The 23,134-nt window shown below is 38.7% G+C and overlaps 1 protein-coding gene across 4 annotated transcripts in view; it reads right to left on the bottom strand.

The window, feature by feature from the left end:
* Positions 1-23,092, bottom strand: part of NFIB (nuclear factor I B) — a 230,145-nt gene extending 207,053 nt beyond the window's left edge. For 3 of the 4 annotated variants that reach the window (XM_024760491.1, XM_024760490.1, XM_024760492.1), the window contains exons 1-2: positions 22,454-22,816; positions 15,906-16,437 (exon numbers count right to left, since the gene is read on the bottom strand). In XM_024760491.1, the coding sequence (XP_024616259.1) occupies positions 15,906-16,437; positions 22,454-22,483 (562 nt within the window). In that variant the 5' untranslated portion in view covers positions 22,484-22,816. Of the gene's footprint in view, positions 1-15,905; positions 16,438-22,453 lie in introns of all 4 variants that reach the window. The other variant, XM_024760493.1, reaches the window with a different exon arrangement.
* Between the last annotated feature and the right edge of the window lie 42 nt (positions 23,093-23,134).

Below are 23,134 nucleotides of genomic sequence, written 5' to 3' on the forward strand. Positions count from 1 at the left end.
CCAATTTACCTAACCACATAGTGAATAACAGTAAAACAAACATTTAAAGCCCCAGCTTGATTCTAGAAGCTGTTGGATTGCTAATACAGATACTACACTTCATATGGTTTTATTTTACTCATTCCTGAAACTTAAAGCACATATAAGATACAGACACTTCTTATACAGTGACCAGTCACCAGTGGAGATATAAAAGAAAACAAAACAAGTCTCAGTAAAAATCAGTTCTTCCCAGTTTGAGGAACTTTTAAACTACCACAGTAGCAGTTATCTGATTTGCCCTTAATGTTCTATATTCAGTTTAAGTAATTTATATTTATTCATTCCATAAATACTTATCTATTTTATAATGTGCTCCCACAACATTTCTACCGATTTTGCTGTCATTCACTTACATGATACCCAACTTTTACTCATCTATTTTTCCATCTACAACTGTGCCTTGAAAACATGCTTTCAAGCTTTCCTCATAAACTCTCAAACCAGAAGTTAGCTGCTAAAAGTAGCTGATACTAAACTTTTTCTAATACTGCTAATATCTCTGCTTTAAAAGTTATTAATCTCTGCTATACTCAGGGGTGCCTTGATATATATAAGTACATTACAGGACACTCATATAATTTACAGACAAATCTTTCATGTTATAAAAGAATTCTTACCTTAGCAAAAGGATTCACTGAAAGTTCCCTTTTAAAATTGAATGCCTCTTGTGAATTTAACATGTTTGGGTTTCTAAAATTAAACTAAGAAAAAATTCTTAGAAACATCTCAAATAAAAGAAGGCATATGAATGTTTGTTTTAAACTGGGGAAAAAAAAGCAGTTTTTTCAACTAAGATGAGAGATATGCACCACACAAAGGAAAATGGAGACATAGTAATTATCAAGCTAATCTGAAAATTGTAGACATCCAGGAAGCAGAACTTAAATCAGCTCCTCATAACCAGCTCCCATTTTTTCTTCCAATACCTGACTTTCAAGAAAAAGTTTTTCTTACAACCAGTCTCAAACGTGACCTTTAATGGTTACTGGAAATCTGGCAGTACATTTTTAATGGATCCTTTCTGTTTTCCAACTACGATCAAATCCATATTAGTTGACCATAACTTAAACAGTTTTTTTCACCCACTGAAAAAGATAAAGATAGTCATCCTCGTGAAGACCATAGCTATAGGGTGACTTCAATAGAATATATCCTATGAAAAGCTATAAAAGAAAAAAACTGAACTCTTGAATCAATTGGTTTCAATAAATTACAAATGATAACACATATCTTTTAATCACAAATTTTCTCTTTGTACCTAAAAAAACTTGCTGCTATGTTCACAAAATAACACTTTTAATTATTTATGCTTATTTATGCCCATGTAGCAGTAAAACTAATGCAAACAACCAAAGTGGCTTTGGGCCTCTCTTAGACTCAGTACCCACAGCTGTAAAGTGAGAAGGTCTCTAGGGATTCTTCCAGCTCTAAAAATCTATGAGTTAAAGACCTCTTTCTTTAAAAAGCAAGCTTTTTATCTAGATTGAACCAAATGATTTGACTATTGGACTTTGAATTGAGCAACATGAAAGTGTTACTCAAGAGTCAGGTTACACATTTTCTATTTCTCTTTAATAAATAAAACGTATTAAAATCCCAGATTTAACAAGAGTATGCTAAACTTCATTAAATATTGCTTAATGTGAAGGGGATCTTCCCCCTGCCAGGGTAACCAGAAGCCAAATTCCTAAGATGCTGGAGCTAAGAGGGAGAGTGGGAGAGTGGAAGTCTTCTGGCCAACTCTGTCATTTGACAGATAAAGAAACTGAGTCACTGAGAGGTCCCCAAGTCTCCCAGGTACTTGCAGGAGGGAGGGCTACCAATTTTCCTCCCTTCCGCTTCAGCACGCTGCTTCAGTCACTATGTGGCATAGAGTGAAACTCTACATCAGTAAACAAAGGAATAGAAGAAGGTTAATTCCATTACCAGGTCACTAAATAATTTAGAGCCTTTTTTTTTTTTTTTTAATGCAAAGACCTTATGTTCAGAAACTTACAGTTCAAAGTATGTTAAGTAAAACCATGTCCATATGCAGATATGTCTTCTCCCATATGCATCTTAAGAAAATAGCAAAGAAAAAAAAATAATTTATCATCAGCCCCTAGGAAACAAAAACTGAAATTAAAAGAAAGAATGGAGTAAATCTAAATTGTATATTTTCATTCCTTCTAAAAGGATTAAATAACAGAATTCTAAATGGTTTGTTTGTACTTTCCATGCAATATGTAGATTAACCATGAAATTCTGTTTGGGACACTTTGACATCTGTTTTCAGTGCATTACAATGAAATCTGGGGACTTGATACATACATTTGCTGTAATAAAACTGTCACTAATCAGTGTTTTCCAAAATATTGCCCATAACTATTACTATTCAGTAGTCTCATTTGCATGATCTAATATTGTTGCTACATCATGTTTTCCCTGACAATGTGTTAGCTGGTCCCAGGCACATGCTCTAAAATGGCTGCAAACCGCTCAATAATCCCAGCACTTCCATGGTACTCTGTACATATGCATGCAATCTGCCCCAGAAATGAACTAATACTACATCCTTCACAAAATTTTTTCCCTGTAACTGGAATACCCAAGGTTGAATTCACATCCCCGGGTGTGAAAAACTCAACAAAAATAAAAGAACCCACATACAGGAGGAAATTATGCCTCATGGGGCTTCCACAACAGAAGATGTAAACACAATCCTAAGTCAGAACTCTAACAAATCTGTAATAATTCTGTTTGAATAGTGAATGCCCAGTCTGTCCTTAACTAAACCATTTCCATGAAACACAGAACAAGATTGGACCAGACTCTGAAATTGGGTCTGCTTCATTTTCTCCAGGATTAATAAATAGCTGTATCAATGCAGGGACCAAGCAAGAAACACCAGCTCACAAGGTGTTAACACACCTCCTGGATATTAGATTGAACAAATGCTTCCATTTCATACTGCATATATCTGGTGTGTCATGTGCAAATCTTGGACCTTAGGCGGAAAGCGATTCTTTTTTTTTTTGAGATTTTTCTTTTTAAGTGGACCATTTTTAAAGTCTTTATTGCATTTATAACAATATTGCTTCTGTTTTATGTTTTGGTTTTTTGGCCATGAGGCATGTGGAATCCCCGACCAGGAATCAAACCCACAACCCCTGCGATGGAAGGCGAAGTCTTAACCACTGGACCGCCAGGGAAGTCCCAAAAAGTTATTCTGAGAGCCAAAAAAAAGGTCTTCACGAAAAAACCAAAAACTTATGAAAAACAATTTGTCTACCTACGCTAACTTGAAATGAATTCCATATTTTATCAGTACTTAGAATCATATTCATTTTCCTTAATAGTCCAATATAATTTCATTTTGTCCTCCTATGAACTCATCTTAAACCTGAAATATGTTTCTCTATACACGTTTTATATTATACAAATGTTGGATACAAAAAGCAGATTAATTGTAGGCCCTAATACTGTGTTGTTAGTACTAAGAAGTCATTCCAAATGTTCCAAAAGGGATTAATGTAGTATAACAAGTCTATTTAATTATTGTAAGACCAGTGATCCTCATATTACTATAAGCAGCTTTTCCCTTATTTGGAGACTGTAAATAGAACAGATACTGTTACATGATAACTGTAAGTCTTAACCAAAAATATTAATGCTTTACCATCAGGAAATTTAAAGAAATATGTTAGCTTCACCAGGAGGCTAAGAAAGGCAACCTGTATTTAAGAATCATGTATGCATCGATTTGCATACATGGTCAATGCACATTGACCATTTCAGGTCAATATCAACTTTAAATCCTAAGTGCAAACAAAGCTTTTCAAATGTATTAGAAGGACAAAATACTAAATCCTTCTGCCATCAACAGCAATCCAGTTTACACATGTCAAAAAATTCTGGATGTACTTTTTTATGTACTAAATAAAATACATGCTTCTTGATTTTGAACAGAATAGCAACATCAGGTATGTTCTCAAAAAGAAAAGACATGACACAGATTATTAAAAATTATGTGCCATAATCAGAGCAAGCTAATCAATGTTCTGATTCTACTTTCTGCACACCCTAGTTACCCTTTAACAGACAAACAGTGAGATAACTTTTCCTATTAACTCCTGGCCAGAAACCCTAAGTATAATTATAATTAAAATGCTGCATAGAAGAATATGAAATTTTTTTGCAGTGCATCAGTGTGACGTGTGATTTAAGATATTTCCCTAGTAGAGACTGTGGGTATGGGCTAACCTGTCCACTTTGCAAATCTGCTGTACAAAGTAAGTGAGAGGAGCAACCCACCGCCCATGGGCAAGAAGCACCATGACTGGTTCCCCAAGGAAAATCTGGCCCACAAGAGAGGCTTCAGGACCACCGGATCCAACCAACCAGAGCCACAAAACTCAAGCGCTAATCCTAAATCTAATTTGGGAAGAAGAAGAAGATGTTTTAACCACTTCCCATTTGGCTTTCAATTGTTCTTAGAAAAGGTGACATCACTTCAAGTAAGAAATATTAACTTTTTTCCTCTAAAGATTATTTAATTAATTTTCTTAACACCATAAAAAAGGACGAGTGGGAAAGACTGACTTAAAGAGGAAGAGTCCAGTGGAAATAAAGTGAAAACAATTCACGTAACTAATGAAACATTTTGAGTTTTGACCCAACTAGGCATCATTTTTAAATAAGACACTTTCAGACTCAAGTCTAAAAACCAGCAGCCTGCTCCTCTAGAACAATCCAGTCCACAACGTCACCACTTCTGTCCAACCAAATCTAAAACATAAGTGTAGCTCTCCCAAATGTTGGCAATTTCATGTTTTTATAACTAAAAGTCCTATGTTTTCACTGGAGTACAATGAATTACAAGTACTTCCTACTACACCCTTCACTTAACACAAAGTTATTTACTCAAAGAGCCAACTAATAAAATTATTTTACTCCTTCCTTTCAGGGACTCCTAGATTGATCAAGAAATTAACTCTCTGATAAGTCTGCTATAGAGGACTGCTAAAACTGTACAGTAATTCTACTTTAAGTTGATATAAAAACCATACACAACTAGGAACATGTTCCTACTAGGAAATATCTATACACATCATTGTGATCGGGACTTTTCACTTTCTCTTTGGAGGGTCTTATCACCTGAGATACACATAAACTAATTGATGACCTCTTGCTGCAACACCTAATCACTCATTCTCTTCACTATTGGGCATCTCCTCTGGATGTCTATATTATGCCATGTTCCTTTATAAAGAGCAATAATCACTCTTATTAATAACATCATTGCTTTTACTTACATGAATTATTTCATGTAATCCTAAAACAGCCCTGCGGAGCGGGCATTCTAATCCTCATTTTACAAGACAGAAAACTAAAGCACGTGGAGCTTAAGTGACGTAGCCAAGGTCACAAAATTGATAAAGAGAAGAAGCAAGACTACGAAGACATGTCACATTCATGCACTTATTTTTCTATGTTCTACAAAAACTAAAAGGCAGGAAGAAGGGAGATGTGCTCAACTGTGAAGGAATCCAAAATCCAAAGCTGACAGAATATTTTAAATGGTATGTTATTTACTCCTCAATCTATGAATGAATCATCCTTCTTAAGTCATTCCTGAAAGATCTAGGCCCTACTTCTCTCTTTTTTTCTCTACCTTCACTTCTTTTCAACTCTGCAACACACACACACACACACACACACACACACACACACACACACACACACACACACACACACATCAATTACACATGATGCAGGAACTTAGGATCTTTAACTCAGCAGCTGCGATTTGTTTTACATCATTTCGGTGGAGGAACTGAGGCAGACTTCTGGAAGAAATCACAGACATTTTTTAAATCCTTGGGGGCTGGCCGCTGTTCTTGTATCACAGTCCCACTACATATGACCCATCAGCCCACTAACCACATCCAAACTCGATTCTTGGTGGACTCCACCACTGAAAACACCAATGAGTGAGCAGAAAGGCATGAGAGGTGTTTTCAAGTCTAGACTGGATTTTATGGACAGGAGAGAGACGCGGAGGCTATTGACCAAAATCAGACGTTTCATTTACCTTTCTTCCTTGGATCCGCAGGATGCTGGATTATCAACACAATTAATGCTGAAAAGCATTTAAATTCCTTGATCTTGTGAACATTCCTGGGGGAAAAATAGTTTAAAACAGCAACAACCAAAAAGAAAGAAAAACTCTCTCACCTGCCATTTCAGATATTTTTAAAATGGGAATAGAAAAATTGCATGTTTTCTTCCAAGGTTCTTGTGCCTGGACCACATTGTCTCTCATCTGTCAGTGTATCCCCACACATGGATAAACAGTATGGGACGTATAAGTAAGGAAATGCGCATTCAAACTTAAACTTCCTTTTTTCCCTCTAATAATTTAAAAATAAAATGTAACAGCTTGGATTTTAAATATTTAATCTGGCAAATATAGGAAAAATCATGAACTACAATGTCATATTTGGCAAAGAAAAATTTGGTAGGATAAAAATATCTGTGTTTTAACATTTTAGAAGGCATTTCCAATATTTTAAAAATAAAATTATTTCACTGCTTCGGAAGAGAACAGAGGTAAAATTCTCTATTTTTGCATAGGAGGGTTTCATAAAGAAGGGAAAAAACAATTTTTATATTTGTTAAAATAAGCATTGAATTTCACACGCTGGCAAATGTCCCCAAAGAAGTAAAAGCTTCAGATTTACCAATGGTTCACTACGCTTTGAAATTTAGCTATCGAAGTCGCAAGAATAGGTTTCCCCTAAAACTATAAGATGGACTATGTAAAGTTACAACATGACTCTCATTTCTTAAAAATTATGTTTTAATCCTACATGTTTAGTATACAGCTTTTTCCAATACCAGACAAGTTTAAGAGGTGAAGTTTATAAGTCAGTCATTTTAGGACTTACACATTGCTAATCCAAAGCATAACTAAATTTACCAGTTTTACCCTATATAGTGACAATAAAATATTTTTATTGTAACAGCCGAAAATGTTGAAAAGCAATTATTAAGGAAATCATAAATATAAAAAGCTGAAAAGCCAACCTCAGAAGAGAGGGGAAAAGGAAATGGTGATACGAATAATCATAAAACACGGAAACTGAAAATCTAAGCAGAAGAAATCCAAATCCCTCTAAATGCCAGAATACTACCCCCCACCTCCTGGAGCAAGGAGAGCTGCAAATTTGTCCCCATCACTGTCAGCAAACAAAAGAAAGTCACTTCTACGGCTAGACCATGTCAAACAGAAGACATCACTACTGCGAAGGGACGCCTGGAATCCACTGGGGTGTAAAGTCAGGGCTGGGGCTTTTTGTCAGCTATTACCATAAAAGAATAAGAGGAAACAGTGACATTACTACACAATAGAAAGGTCAAACAGCTTGCAGCCATTTCATGACCCAGACAAGTCAAGGTCAAAGGATTCAGGTAGCAAGTTAGCCAGGGCATAAGTTACAACACAAATGAATTGTTTTAACACATCAGCTTTGGTCAATTAAACCTAACAAGGCAAGTTGCATCACGTAGCAGGGTTCCTGACACTAAGGCCAGAAGCTGAGACCAACCTCATAAAACAAGGCTTTTAACATAGCATAGCAAATTTAAGGTAATCCATCCAGAAACTGCAGATGTCAGAATAATAAAATACAAGTTGTCCTAAGCAGGAACATTTTTCACACTTCAGAATTCACTAATAGAGGGCTATAGACTTCATACTGACATATTCGGGTTATTAACATGGGCACAAATGCAATCCCCTACTCACACGAATTACAAAATACACCCTATTTCAAATAACTATCTTAACATCTGCGCTTATGATCAGATTTTTGTCCTAAGCTCTACCATTCCCTGTTAACAGCAATACATTTCTCCATGTATATTTTTCAATGTGAGTTTTGAAAAATGAAGTTTTAAAAAAAATCCTCAGCTTCACGCTGCATCAGAATATGTATTAGTGTCACAATTATGAACTGGTGCTTGTTAAATGCTTTTGTGTAGTTTTGTGGGAGATACATGTATTTTACAATTCAACTCAATACTATTTATTAAAGTTTCTATTTTGAGACATGGAGTTGACGCTAGCCAGAATTTTAAAACTGCAATATGTTTAAAGAATTTTTTCTCAAAAGCAATTCTTATTTTCTTTTTTTGCGCTTGTTTAAACAAATCCCATTTTCAACTGATTTGTGCTTCATCCATAACTTACTACATGCTCTGAACTGCCTTAAAATGGGATTCTGAAAATAAACAACCTCCAGGCAACTTTCAGCCAGTAAAATTACTTCATCCATCACCCCATATTTTCAATTATATAGTTCTTATTCAGAGTTCTTTAATCTGTCTGTGATTCATCAGTGCTGTCCTGTTTAAACTATCATCATAAACAGAGAGAATATGTGTATCTAAGTGTTTTATTATAAACAATATATTTAAGCACAAGAAGAGTATGCATTCCCCGCTTAGAACATTGCTTGATGTAATTTTGAGGGTATTTTTTTCTTGTATGTGTGGCCTTCAATTCAGCCTCAAGGTCTTTCTACCTCATTGGTTAATTGGTGGCCATTTCTTTCAATTTTCTGAATAATATAACAACCCAAAAGCCCAAGCATTCAAGTCCCATTAGCCTCACATCCTATACCATCCAGTCTAATACAAACTAATCCCGCAGACCCCCTCCTCCACAGCAGGCACTTGAAGTTCGCAAGTTCTCTGCAGTTCGGTGATTTTTTTCTCTATGCCAAATCCCAACAATGGAATTCAGTGAAATTAACCACATCACATAATTAGAGTTCAAGGACCCAAGAATGTATTTTAAGATGAGAGGACATACCAGGCTGCCACAGAAAAGTGAGCTTGAAGAGGAAGCTCCCCTCTTGCTATGCTTGGCGCTGAGGCATGCTGCTGTAATAACTCCTGTTTCCCATCACATAACCACTAGTCCTTGAGATTTCTAAAATTATTCCTCTGCCACAAGGATGGAGGGAAAAAAGGTTGTAAAACTGCTTTGAACATAACGTTGGCTGATCACTTGCTCTGTCACAGCGCATACATGGACAAGCTCCTCAAGCGTCACAATTTCAACTCTCCTGAACTTCAAACTAGGAAATGCTACCTTTTCACAAACTGCAGAGACACTTCCACCTAAAACTAGTTTCAGAGCCAGGGATCACCCTTGCCTTCGCCCATCTTTTTCAGATATTTAATAATTCCCTATTTTAATGAGTGCCCCTTAGGCTACTTCCACTCTCTGAAACCTTAACCTTCCAACAAAGCAATAATGATTCTTTTGATTATAAAGTCAGTTATCATGCAAGCCACTGGGATGACAGACGTGAAAACCTATTTATCTCAACTTTTATGAATTCCAGAAAATTCTGGCGCAGCCTCCCACTGGGTCCCTCCCTCTTCAGGTGCTGAAATTCCAACTGGTTGGCAGGGATGGCAGGGGTAAAAGTGTCACAAAACAGTTTTTTTAAGCCCACTGGTCTAGTTTCTCAGTTCAGTCAAGCAGAATGAAAGTTTATGAGACAGACTTTACCCATCAGATATGTTGGATTGTTGCTCCAAATTATAGTGCCAAACTTAAGAGTAAAAAGTTAATGGAGGGGGCTTCCCTGGTGGCACAGTGGTTAAGAATCCGCCTGCCAATGCAGGGGACACGAGTTCGAGCCTTGGTCCGGGAAGATCCCACATGCCGTGGAGCAACTAAGCCCATGTGCCACAACTACTGAGCCTGTGCTCTAGAGCCCGCGAGCCACAACTACTGAAGCAAGCCCGCACGCCTAGAGCCCATGGTCTGCAACAAGAGAAGCCGCCACAATGAGAAGCCCACACGCCACAATGAAGAGTAGCCCCCGCTGGCCGCAACTAGAGAAAGCCCGCGTGCGGCTCTGAAGACCCAACACAGCCAAAATTAAATAAATAAATTAATTTTTTTAAAAAGTTAATGGAGGATTAAAACTTTAACTTCCTTTTGGCAGTTTCCTTGTAAATTCCAAATTTAGGGAAAAACAAGTAAGTAAATAAAAAATCCTACGAAATCTATAGTACAGCTATGTGTGGATATACCTCTTAGGTACCACTTTCGAACACAGAAAGTTTAAAGAATTAAAGCAGTGACAACAGGCCTCCTCAATGGCTCCTGCCCAGCTGAGTCTGCAGGCACACACCCTGTATCTGTCAGGGAGCACCCCTTGGGAGACCTAAGCATCATCTCCTGTCATTGCACTGTTCCCCCAAATTACCATGATTCCTGAATAATGAACATCATTTTGGTCCTTTTGCATATGGAGTTATTTTCCCACACAAGAGGCATAGTGCACTAAATTTGCAAATCCAAACGTGTAATCTAGATGAATATTTTTCATTACAAAATGTGTAGTGCAGCGTATACGGTGAGAGGGTATAATGCAGAGACTGACACCCAATGCTGTCAGCAGGACATTTTACCAACCTTTGCTGCCTCCAAAAAGTGGATCATTATATACTTTTTAAATATTTGAAAATCATAATTGATATAACAAATGATATACCTCTCCTTCTCTCTCTCTCTCTCCTTCCCTTTTGAAAAGTGAGATCATATTAAGAGCAATTCAAGAGCTTGGTTTGCCATATCAGAACACAGATGCCAAGCTTTCCCAGCTGGCAACTGGGGCCTCAGAGTTTAACTCTTGAATTGTCCAGCAAAGCTATCAGGGCAGGAACATCATGGCAGAGAGGGCAGACTTCTGGCCTGTGTTTTCTTCTTATCAGTGACAAAATTGCTACGTATCTCATATTACAATATATGTTCCCACAAAGGTCTCATGAAGCCTAGGAGCAAGACAGGCCAGTAAGAGCCCTTCTTTATCTGCTGAATTGTGCGAGAGCCAGAATGCAAACAAGTGTGCACTAGAGTTCATAAGTTCAGTCAAGGACAAGACGCTAGATGGGAAAACTTAACAGTGTTCCCCTAAATCAAACATGCATACAACTGTCATGCTTTCTGAGCATTTCACAATTTAAGCCCACCAATCCGTTTTAACAGATTATGAAAGCTTCCTTTTCCCCATAATGGGAAATAGCTGCAAATGAAGTGAAATTTATTAAAAGGTTAAAATATGCTGTCAACTTGCAAACAATGATCTACTTAAGCTTTTCATAAAAAAAAAAATAATAATTGTTACCCAAAAGGATTCTAAAAGTCAGTAACTGAGGGAGGAAAACAATTCTTAGCATTTGCTTCCTCCCTAATGAGATGTGACAACCAGGAAGGATTCTATTTCAAAAACAATAATAATGATTACAACTTCCCCTGTAAACAAGTCACGTTTTTCACAATGTCGAAATGCACTTTGATCATCATATCAGTTACCAATAAAACAACAGAAGTTGCCATCCACAATTTTAAGGATTCCACAAGGCTAAAAGGGAAACTCCTCTCTCATGAGAGTCACGAGGTTCCAGGCCTCTTTAGCACTCCAAAACATGTTTAATAAGAGTGCAAAACACAGTCCAAAAATCAGTCAGGCTGAGTTGAAACTCGAATCTGTTAAATTCATGACAACAGTTACTCTCTCTTGAGATCCTGAAACATCTTAGTGTGTTGTGATCCATCTCTTTCTTCAAAACCCTTTCCTGCCTCAGAGAAAGCCCAGCCCCCTACCCCACGCCACTCTTCAGACAGGACACAGTGTGGCCACTCAACGCCTCCACAGGCCAGACTTCCTTCTGTGTAGCCTTTTGGGTAGCACTGCTAATCCTTCTTATTAATTAACGAGATAATGGTGGTTAACCAGAAAGCAATATGAATGCAGACCATCTAGGAAACTTCAACCAAAATTATTTCAGCCTTTTGGTTGGTCTTCCTGACATTAGGTTTCCTCATGAAGGTTTTCTCATTTCTTTTTTTTTTTAACGTTTACCCTGTTACACATTACTAACTAGAAAAAAAATAGAAAGGTCCTCTCAATGGGTTACTGTAAAATTTGGAAGTGTGGAAACTGAAGGAACTAAAAATTGCCTAAGAAATACGCAGCGATGTGACTGAAAGCCACAGTCAGTCCTGGCAAGTGCATTCCATGTCACTGCAGCCAGCTAGCCCTCCATACCCTTCCCAGAGCACACCCAGCATCCTACAGCGTACTTCTGTCCCGGGAAGGTGTGCTGCGCGAGGCTTGCCTGGTTTTTGTTTTGTTTTGTTTTGCTTTGCTTTCAAGAAGGCAGTAACAAAGACAATATGGGGAATAGGTACCACCTGCCCAAGAATCCCTGGACATCTTTAATATCTTGGGGAAAATGGAGGCCACTTCAGAGCTGTTTTTTCCTTTAATCTGTCACCATCTTTGAAAAAAAAAAAAAAAAAAAAACCTAAAAAAAAAAAAAAAAAAAAGAAACCTAAAAAAAAAAAAACATAAAAGGAAGGGTTTTCTATCAGCTAAGGTTTGCTGCAGCAAACAAGCAAGCAGCTTTCATTCAGGGATTGTCAAAAACTTTTCAGTGTGCCCACTGCAATGCGGATGCCAACCAACGAATCAAAGGCATTCAGCAACTAGACAAAGAGGGTCTGATGCCAACCTCGGTGCCACTGGCAACCATTATTGGCATCCAGCACAGTGTCTGCCTTTTTTTTCCCCCTCGCCTGGCACTTCACAAACAAAATGGCGGTTCTTGTAGCAACGAAAGAGCCGAAGCGCAGCCCTCTGAATCAATACCGTCAAATGATTTTATGGATTTAAACGCAGGGACTCCCACATGATGTGTATATTTTAGGTAAAGTGGGGGGTGGTATCATTTTATAAATGACTATATTGAACATGACCCTTTCCTAAACATGGAGCAATACAAAAATGGACTAAATTGTGGTCAACCAGACTCTAGGCACAGAAGAGGCTGAATAACAAAGAGATTTAGCTTTAAAGGAAATTCTGCCTTGCGGCCATGGGATGCACAAGTCTAATGAACTATATATCAAAACTGATTTCAAAATGCATACATTCTCCCCAAAACTGTATCAGATGCAGATGTAGCACTAGAGCTTGTGTCAAAGCTCTAGTAACTCTTTCCACATTTCAAAAAAAGATGAGGCTGAGGCTGCTGGGCATGAAAGAAAAAAAAAAAAAAAAAAGTGTGGGTTGAACCAAAAGAGAAAGAGGGAAAAAGCATAGGAAGTTGGTCAACAATGAACTTTATTATTTGTTGGTCTTTATGTCATCCTCCAGAAGAGATGCAGTTTGTGATCTTGTATAAATAACCAAGAGGACTATTGACATTTCTAGATCTGGAAATTGTCAATATATTGTAACATCACTCCACACTGCAATGCGGATGCCAACTAACAAATCACAGGCATCCTGAGCTAAACAAAGAGGGTCTGATGCCAATCCTGGTGCCAGTGGCAACCATCTTTGGCATTCTCTCTGTTCTTTCTCATGTTTTCCTCCCAGTCGTTTAGAAGTGGGGAGAGAAAGAAAAAAGGGGGGAAAGGTAATTCTGTTGCTCATTCTGTTGCAAACATTACATTTTTCTTTTCTGATTTTTCTTTCATGTTTTTCTTTATACTTTTTCACCTGATTGATAAAACATACTTAAGTGGGTTTTCATGCACTTAGAGGAGAAATAAAAAGTCACGATGGGAGATATGCAGCCCTCTGACTGACTACAGACTTATATTTTAAAATTCTTTCTTTAATCAAATGCACTGCAAAATGACATAAAAAGATATAAATTTTGAAAAAAGGAAAACACAAAAGCATCCTGATGTGACTTTTTCAAAGAAACAGCCAACAGATGTTAAGAAGATATGGTGCACTCACAGGTAGCGGAAGATATAAATTAGGTGCACAGTGTAAAATAATAAAAGGTTTTTAAAAGAGAGACTAAAAACAACAACAGAATCAATGTTTTATCTGAAAATGTGGTCTGCAAGAGTTGCTTACAACTTTATGACTATCATGACCGATGGTGCAGTGCAGAAGGCATTTATGCATTTTTCTTTCTTCAATCTATCTTCACAAATCCAAAGGATATGTTCTTTATTGTCAGTTCATCAACCAAGAGAGTTGGCTGCCTGCCCCAGGAGTGAATGTACACGCGTGCATACCTCAAGGACTAGCCTTCAAGCAAGTTAAAAGGCGAGCAGCAGTGAAGTGCTTGCAAACCTTCCCTCCCTGCTCTAAAAAGTTACATGACCCACTTTCTAAAACTTTACTTCCAGCCTTGACTTTCACGACAGAGTTACAACACACTGACAGTCAATTCAACACATATATACAGCCCACCTTAAAATGTCACCTCCTAGACAGCTGTCAATCAAATTAAGTGTCATGTGTTGATGTGCTTTTATTTTGGGACACACAGGGGAAAAAAAATTTTTTTTTCCCCAAACCATCATTACTTGGACTTAAATTTTTCAATGTATAGAAACAGTAAATGCAATCTTTCATTAAAAAAACCAATATTTCCAAATGTATGATATCAAGCACCATTATTTAAAATCAAACTAGAAATTTTTAAATGACTTGTAAGCATATCTCTAGAACTATACCAAGGAACTACAAAGACAAAAAGCACATAGTAAGTACCTAGATTTCTGAGTCAAAAGAGTAATTCTGATATTTTATATTTTGGGATGATGATGAAGTTCATACCATTTACTAAATCCCACACTTATATAACACATATCAGATAACCGTCTGCCAGCTGGCTATCTGCAGGCCACTTTCCCTACCACCAGGCCAAGTTAGCAAATGACCCACCACCTATGGCAGATTAAACTACAGTCCACTTTTGGTAGGTTGTTTTTTAAAATGTTTTCCTATGGACTGTGCTAATACAAGGACATCTATATACCGATACATTTATTTGAAGCATTTCTTTAAACCTCCTTAAAGAAAATATATTAAGAAAAATAAAAATAATAAACATGTTTCATGAACCCAGAAAACACTCAGCAAAATATATCACCTATTTTTGAATCATTCAGGCAACACTTATACCACTCTCTTTATCAAGGATTTTTCAAAATAGGTACGGTATGCGGTTTCTGCATTCTTTTTGAGATTTATTTTAATCCAGTGTAACCAGTCTACTTTCTGTTTTTGTTCTGTAAGGAGAGCTGCGACTTCCCTCCTCGGTAAGTTTTATGAATTTACACTCAAGTAAACGAACAATAATAAGTGTTCCCAAGTCACTCTGGGAAAATATTATAACATAAATTATTTAGATAAGAACTATGATCCCTTTAATCTACAGCGAATATTACACAATCAAAAGTAGGTGTTGATAGAAATATTTAAATTAAATAAATCTAGGTCTACGTAAGGTATACTTTCTGATACTGGCTACCTTAAGCATTCTGTAATAGGAAATGTTAATTCTATTTTTTCAAGGCAATAGCACTAGATCCGTGAAAAAAGTTGATCTACCTCGTTAGTTAGGAGGTTAATACAAAGAGTGTTAAAGAACGGTTTGACTATTCATAAATCAAGTTACATTTTCAAACTGGGAAAAGATGACTAGATGTAAAGAATGTAGCCGAGGACAAAAAATGAAGTGTAATAAACACTTCGGACTATTCTGTGTCTTTGAAAAAGTGTATTATTTCAAAGACACTTGAAAACACATCTCTTTGTGGTCTTTAAATATCCATGCCTATCCAGGTAGGAAAGCTCCATGTCTATTTCCATAGCTTGCGCATGGCAGTGGACAAGCAAGTGGAGGGGGGCATGCCACTCTCCCCAGAGCAGGTGAACGAGACCTAGGCGCCTCCAGGACCATCTAACCCAAGCCAGGTGTTCCTTGTGTGGGGTTTGCGGGCAGTGTGTGCCGGGCTAGAAGAAAGAACAATCTGCTCCTACCTTGCTCCTGCACGTAGTATGCCAAAAACAAATCAAGCTCCTTAACTGATACTGTGATATGATGTGGCTGGACACAAAGTGCTGGGTTTGTGCAATGTGGGGATTTCATGAGCCGCTCTCCATCGGTACTTTCCAAGGGGATGCCTTTGAACAGGATCACCATGACTAGATCCAGACGCCAGACTTTGTCTGCCTGTCGCAGGCAGTCGATTCTCCTAATCTTACCCTTCTGGTCGGGATTGGATAAGACACAGCACGGGTGCTTCTTGCCAGTCACGGTGAGCACAAAGTCCTCTCGGTACTCCTGGCGGATATCTTTGCGCAGTTTGGCCAGGAGCCTGGATGCCCACTTCTGTTTGATTTCAGGCTTTTCGCTGAGAAGCTCATCTTTGACTGCTCTTTCTTCATCCTTTGACATTCGCTTCTCGTGCTTTTTAAAGTATTTGCGTTTCCGAGCCTGCAGGTTGAACCAAGTATAGGCAATTGCACGGACGTGTGGAAGTAGTGCCTCGATGAATGGGTGAAATTCATCCTGTGGAAGATGAGGAGGAAAAAGAAGACATACACAGTCAGTTCAGTTTTTTAAAGGCTCCAACACATCAGACCACAACCCCTTCCCAATTCGGTACCAAGAGTTATGCACAAAAATAACATTCTTTTCTTATTTAAAATTATCAAAATAGCAGGACCAGAAGAAAATAAAGTATGCCAAGCTGCCCCTTTTCCACCAAAACTCACAGGTTGATTCTCCCTCCTAAAAAAGAAAATAAGGTTTATATTTGTATTTCCACTCTGGCCCCATCCCCCTCATTCCCACCATGTATCCTACATTCTTTAAAACATAAGCGACCAAGATGCTTGGCACCTAATTCAATATTTAAATATTTGATTGACCAACTAACACTAAGCAGTACCATTTTACAAAGAACACAGTGAGATTTTTTTTTTTTAATCGGAGCAGAGCTGTTCAGAAGGCAGGAGCGATGCCACAGTTCATTTCTCTTCTCTGTGGCACAGAAACACAAAGCATATAGATGCTCAGTGTAATGCCACACAGTTCCCGCTTTTGGAGCATGCTCTCAGCAAGAGGCTGCTGGTGGCACAAAGAGCATGCGCCATTAAACTTGATCCATTTTCTTATCAAACGTCCAACATTCCAACACTGAAACAGCACCATTCCAAGAGTGGTAACTAGAGAAACTGGTATACAGTGAGGGAAAGTGGGCAAAGGACACAGCTTGTCGTATCAGTGTCCTGAACAGAAGGTTTCCATACTTTGAGCAGCGCATTCCCTCCCTCTACCAGCAACGCTGGCCCCCAACACACACACACACAGACACACACACACACACACACGCGCGCGCGCTGCTACTCTCTAACAAACCCACAGACACGCTCTTGCATTTTTAAATAAAAGTTTCTAAAGTTGAAACAAAATTGACTCGGATGTTCTTCCGGCAGCTTTCCTATAGAGTCTGAAGCCCCACAGAGTCAGTTAATTTGTTAACCGATCACATGAGTGTGGCAATTATTCTAAACCCCTTAAAAATCAATCTGAGGTGAACAATGAAAAATGGCAACTTGGCACCAACTTTACATTCTTTGTGTCTCTGCATGCAGTGGCAGGGTGACACCAGGAGTGCACTGCTGGTCACTCCCTGCTTTTGTGGAATCAATACAATTCATCTGCTACGCCTCTGAATTCTTGGACAGGGCTGTGGGTGCCAGTATGCATGGACTTGTGAATCTGCACGTGGAGAGATCCCGTCTTGTGAATTAAGTGGTTTACCTTAGGCTCCTGCGTTTTTCCTGCCTGTTTCATGTACGCCTTTTATAAGGGAGGGAGGCGGCGACGAGTGGCAGATAATTTGCACCTCCAGTTATTTCAAGTTACTTCCCAAAGCAGTCAGTATTTCATTACTTCCTGCCATAGGTAAAACCTGTCTCCTAAGCTCAGGCCTCTTACTGTTCCGAGAAAGAGCTTAACATCCAGTCGTGCACACTGTATGCGGGCAATAAGGCCAGATCTGAAACAAATGAGAACTTCCACTGCGGCCACTTTTCTGGTCACTGTATTGTCACCTCAACCACAAAATAACTTTCTCTAACTGTTTATATCCCAAGTTAACATTGACATCTTAGGGCTGGTCACCCTGAACTATGTGGAATAAATTCTGTTTAATCAGCAGACTGATGAATTCCATCAGGTAAAAATGATGAAAGTATCACAAATGACTCTAACAAAGAAGACACCCCCAAACTCCCATAGAGTTATGAACTCATTTTTAAGATCAAATTCAAAGTTTCAACGCTAAAGATTGCAGCATGTTCGCAGTCTGCAGTTCAGATCCGGAAGAGGTGTACATCCCATCCAATCAATAATGCAGTTTTCAAGTGTTTTAACATATTGCTGTAAAATGTTTCTAGAGCAGAATAAACCTAAATCAAAATTTTATAACAATACAGAAATGTAGATGATTACATCACAGCATGAGGCATAACCAAATGCCATAGAGGAAATCATTAAACCGATCAGTAGTTTCCAGCAGAGATTTGAACAATTCAGTTACTATGCGAGCACATTAAACTAGGCCATGGAAAGAGTTAAACCACAATCTGTTCTTTGTGTGGGAAGGCAGCCCTGCTCACAGCAACCACAGCCCATGATAAGACCTCCCTATCTCCATATACTTTCTGATGCCATGCTTTCAGCATTCACTGTAACTACAAAAACTTTGTTTATCCCCCTTAGAAATATATGCAAAAGGAAACCCTGCTCAAGGAGATGTGGACTCAAACATGCTTTGGGAACTCACTTCCTATATTCTGACTTTAACTATGATTTATTGATATGATCAAAAAACATACATATATACTCACAAACTAAAAACTTGAGATGTAAAGGGTACATGGGGGCGGGAGGAGCTTTGCCTCACTCACTTTACCCTTGCCATACTTTTAAAAATATGATATTATTTTAACAGATATTAAGCAATGTATTAACTTCTAAGTACTTTTATCCTTAAGTACTATGTTCAGTAACATTTCATTTTCCTATAAAGACATCAAACATACTTTGATTAAATTTGTTTGAGCTTCCAATCATCTATCATGTAACAGATCTCAAAATTTTAATAACTTATTTAAACAATCAAAATGCAAATTTGAGGGCTGAATTTGGAATTTCTTAGCAAATGCACACAAGACAATGTTTTTTAAGGGTGCCTTGAGTTTGTTGCCAATGCTGCCAAGTAATGTTTTAAAACATACTTTTTTCCTATTGATAAATAGAAGTAGCAAACTTTCTCAGTCCACAGTTGCCTTATAAATATCTTTCAGGGCTTTACTATTATGTGAATTCCTTTCAAGCAAAACACTTACTTCTGACATGGAGACATATCCTCAAAAAAGTGATAAGTAGAGATTTTCAGCAAGTCACATATATTTCTGTGTTACCATGACTAAAATATCATCTCTCAAGTATGACTGTTTTCTAATGCTGTTACAATATATTTTTAGTGATTTTTAATGATATGAATATGGAGCATAGTAATTTGTCTTCATCAAAAAAAAAGTGATTAAGGTATTCAGATGTCCTAATTAATAGATTATCACAATAATACTTTAAACAACTATGAAAATTATTTTTTAAGAAAGCAAAGCATGTAAATGATCTAAGCTCTAATGGCTGTATGCTAAGGTAATATGCCACCTTGCTCTCTCAGAATTTTTACTAAAACACATTGGCATTCAATAATGCCAATTCTTTCTCTTTTTAAACTTCCTTTAGTTGAACTAAATTGATAAAATAAATAACCTAGTTACAAATTTCAAATATAAAAGTAAACAGTCCTAATTCTACTGGAAATATTTCTTTTTCTTCACAGAAACAGCGGTCTCCATGAAAGGGATGGAAAATTAGACCAATATAGAGGCAGAAGAATAAATACTAGATGTTCTTGGAGCACTGCTATATAACAGTAAACCATTTTTTTAAATGTACCTTAAGAACTTGAGAAACAGTGAAAGAAGAAAAAAATTCAATGCAATCATTCCAAGTGAAAGTTATACTATTAAGGATTTACGTTATTTTTAGAAAAAGCAAATACAAAATCATATCATGATGGTTCTTAATTTTCTTTAAACATCTGATTTATACTGATACATAAATACAGATTTATATCCATGTACTGATACCTTTGAGTAACACTTTGATAAATATCAACTTTAACTGTAGCTCCTTCTGAAAATTCTTTCTAAAACCTAGATATCCTTTTGTGACAACTGAAACACTTAGTAAAGTTTCCAATCAATTAAGAATGCTTCTCTATTTTGTATTTACATACCCTAAAAAATGTTTTGCTGCAGCTATTAGGCTCTTGTAATACAAACCTAAACTACTGGTCTGATATCAAAGTAACACCGTTAATGTTACTTTTGCAACACCTTACACTACCTATAAAGTCACACAGATATTAAAGTGAGAATTCTAAAGCTAAAATTTCTTCTCTAGTCTAGACCTTAAATCCCCAAAACAGTTTCAATATGTCAACTTAGATTTACATTATTAAAACAGTAGAGAATATCAGTCATCATGAATTAGTGTTGGTAAGCATGCACCCTTGAATACTAATGTGATAGCTGAATGACTATGCTGTATATGCTCGTAATATTCCATATGTCACGATGCTACAATATTATTTTTAACTTACACAAATTTAGATAAAGCTAGTGACTTTTCAATACATATTTAGAGGAAACCGAAAATGCAATGTAATCGCTAGCAATGTTTCTGAAAAGCCGATGCTGGAAATATGAACTAATATAGAAAAGCAATCCTTTACATGAGAGTAAGTGGTACAGCACTTTGCAAGTGAAAACCTTACCTCAATTTGTTTTATTTGAACTATGCTTCAATAACGTAAAAATAATGTCAAAGGGATGTGGTTTACCAGAAAGAGGGGGAAAAATCCTGCTGATGGGTAATATGAAAGGTAACTTTTGCAGCTGAAGGCAATTCGTTATACCTGAAACAGTTTCATCATCATATTTATTGGCCAATATTCACAGCCTTAAAAATACAAATAGCTCAGCAATTCATTTTTCCAGTTTTGTTAAATTAAAGTGCACGTTTACTTGCTGAAAATAGCCATATCTAAGTTAATCATACTCCGATGCCAAACAAAATATAAACAATAAAAAATGTGTCAGCCAAAAAGCTACAGGACTGTATCCAATCACTGAATAAGCCTTATCATTGTTTTCATCTTCATTCACAGTTTATGAATGCCTCAGTCCTTTTGAATCACAATGGCTTCTAATTGTCATACAATTGAAACCTTAATCATTTGTTCATCAGAAAAAATGCATCATCATGATACTGGATTTTTTAAAAATTGTAACACACCTTAGACTAGGCGACACTTCTTCAACTGTTTAGTTTTTAAGCCAACGTCAAAGAAAATGGTTCTCAATTACTAATCGTGACATATCCTCCTAAAAGCTGAAGTCAACTGCCCCATACCTTTAGAGGTTTAAAATACTGCTTCAAGTAACAACTCTGGGCTAAGATATTTAGTCAGCTCGTCAGTTGGTTAGTTAGCTGGGCAGCGATGAAAGATGCCCCCAGGTAAGTCTGGTCTCGCCACTTTTCCATTTGACCGACTGGTTTAAAATTATATAAGTTGTGTTCCTGCAAAAGTATAAAGCCACTATTTTATTTCATAACACTGTTCCTAAAGTCTTAGGACAATTTTCAGAGTGAAAAAATTTTAAATGACCTTATTTTCCAGCATTTCTTTCTGTCCTACGCCCAAATATCGTCAAATGAACAGGTCTCCACAAAATGAACATGTTTTAAAAGTCCTTAACTTTCACCACGACCAACTAACTCGAGTCCACGTACAGACCGCCTTTGTGGCGTGGTCACTGGAAGCCTCAAAGTGCGGATCGCGATGGACCTGAGTTTCAGATCCCCAAATTAAGCAGAGGAATGGGTCCCCGGACCACAACCTCCGAGTCGCTTCGTCTCCCGCCCACTGCCTGCAGCGGAGTCCAGAGGCGCCCACAAGGACTCCTACTGGAGTCCCCTCGCCCAAGTTCACCGGTTGTTTATAAGGACTCAGTCCTCCCCTAAAGCTCCTCTAAAGCCGGAGTCCGCCTCGGCGCGCAAGCGAGGCGGCGGGCACCCTGGGCAGGGGGATAGCGGGCACTAGTGGGGCCGCGCGCGGGCTAGCGCTTGCGGGCCCGGGCCCTGCCCATTCCCTGCGGCCTCGCCCGGCCCAGCCGCCCTGGCAGGGCGCGGGCGCCCGCTCTCCGTGCCCAGGGCGCTGGGCTCGGCGCTCGCGGTGGCCGTGGGCTAGGGGCCGCGCGCCGGCTCCCGCGCCGCCCTGCAAACCCCGCCGCAACTCCGGGCCACTTCTTCTGAGGGGGACCCGGGTGTGCGGAGTTAACTAAAGCCATTAATTGTCCGCAGACGAGAGCAGCAAAACAAAACAAAGGCATTTCGGGCTAGAGAGAAAGCTCGAGAAAGTGACCGAGGCATGTACCTGAGTGAGACAGATGGGAGAATACATCATGACTTCGCCTTAAAACGCACTTTCCCGGAGATGCCCAAGAAAATCTTCGAGAAGCAAGAATTTCATCTATTCATTTTACAGTCATCTGAGCCCCGCGATGCGATCAATCAGGACGGGGCTCTGCGCTGGATCACCGCAACTTCACAACAAACCCAGTCCTCCTTAAATAGCCAAAGATTCAAGTTCACTCGGCGTGCTAGATTTCCCGGGGTGAAATCCAATCTACACTTTTAACCCTCCTGCAGTCCGAGCGCGCTGGCCGTGCTCGCCGAGGCCGCCGCCGCCGCCGGTGTTGGCTGCTTTTCGCCTGGGTTTGGGGATTTGTTTTCTGTTTTGCAGTTGTTGTTTTTGTTGGGGGCTAGGGGGTGCGCGAAGATTCGGTGTGGGTTGGATTGGGGTGGTGGTTGGTGGTGAAATGCTTTTTTAAAAAAGGCGGGGAGGGGGGCGCAGGAGAGAGGGCGGGAGGGAGAGCGAGGAGAATGTGTCACCGCGCTGGGAAAGTTCAAGGTTACAGCCCGGAGCACTGCGGCAGGATCCCGGAGTGGCGACCGCAGGCGAAACTTTGCCGCGAGCCGACCATGTGTGTGCGCGAGGGGGAGCGTGAGCGAGTGCGCGCGGGTGGAGGGGCGCGCGCGGGAGAGGGCCGGGGTG

Source organism: Neophocaena asiaeorientalis, unplaced genomic scaffold, assembly GCF_003031525.2.
Source record: "Neophocaena asiaeorientalis asiaeorientalis breed wild unplaced genomic scaffold, Neophocaena_asiaeorientalis_V1.1 scaffold174, whole genome shotgun sequence".
Taxonomy (NCBI): Eukaryota; Metazoa; Chordata; class Mammalia; order Artiodactyla; family Phocoenidae; genus Neophocaena; species Neophocaena asiaeorientalis.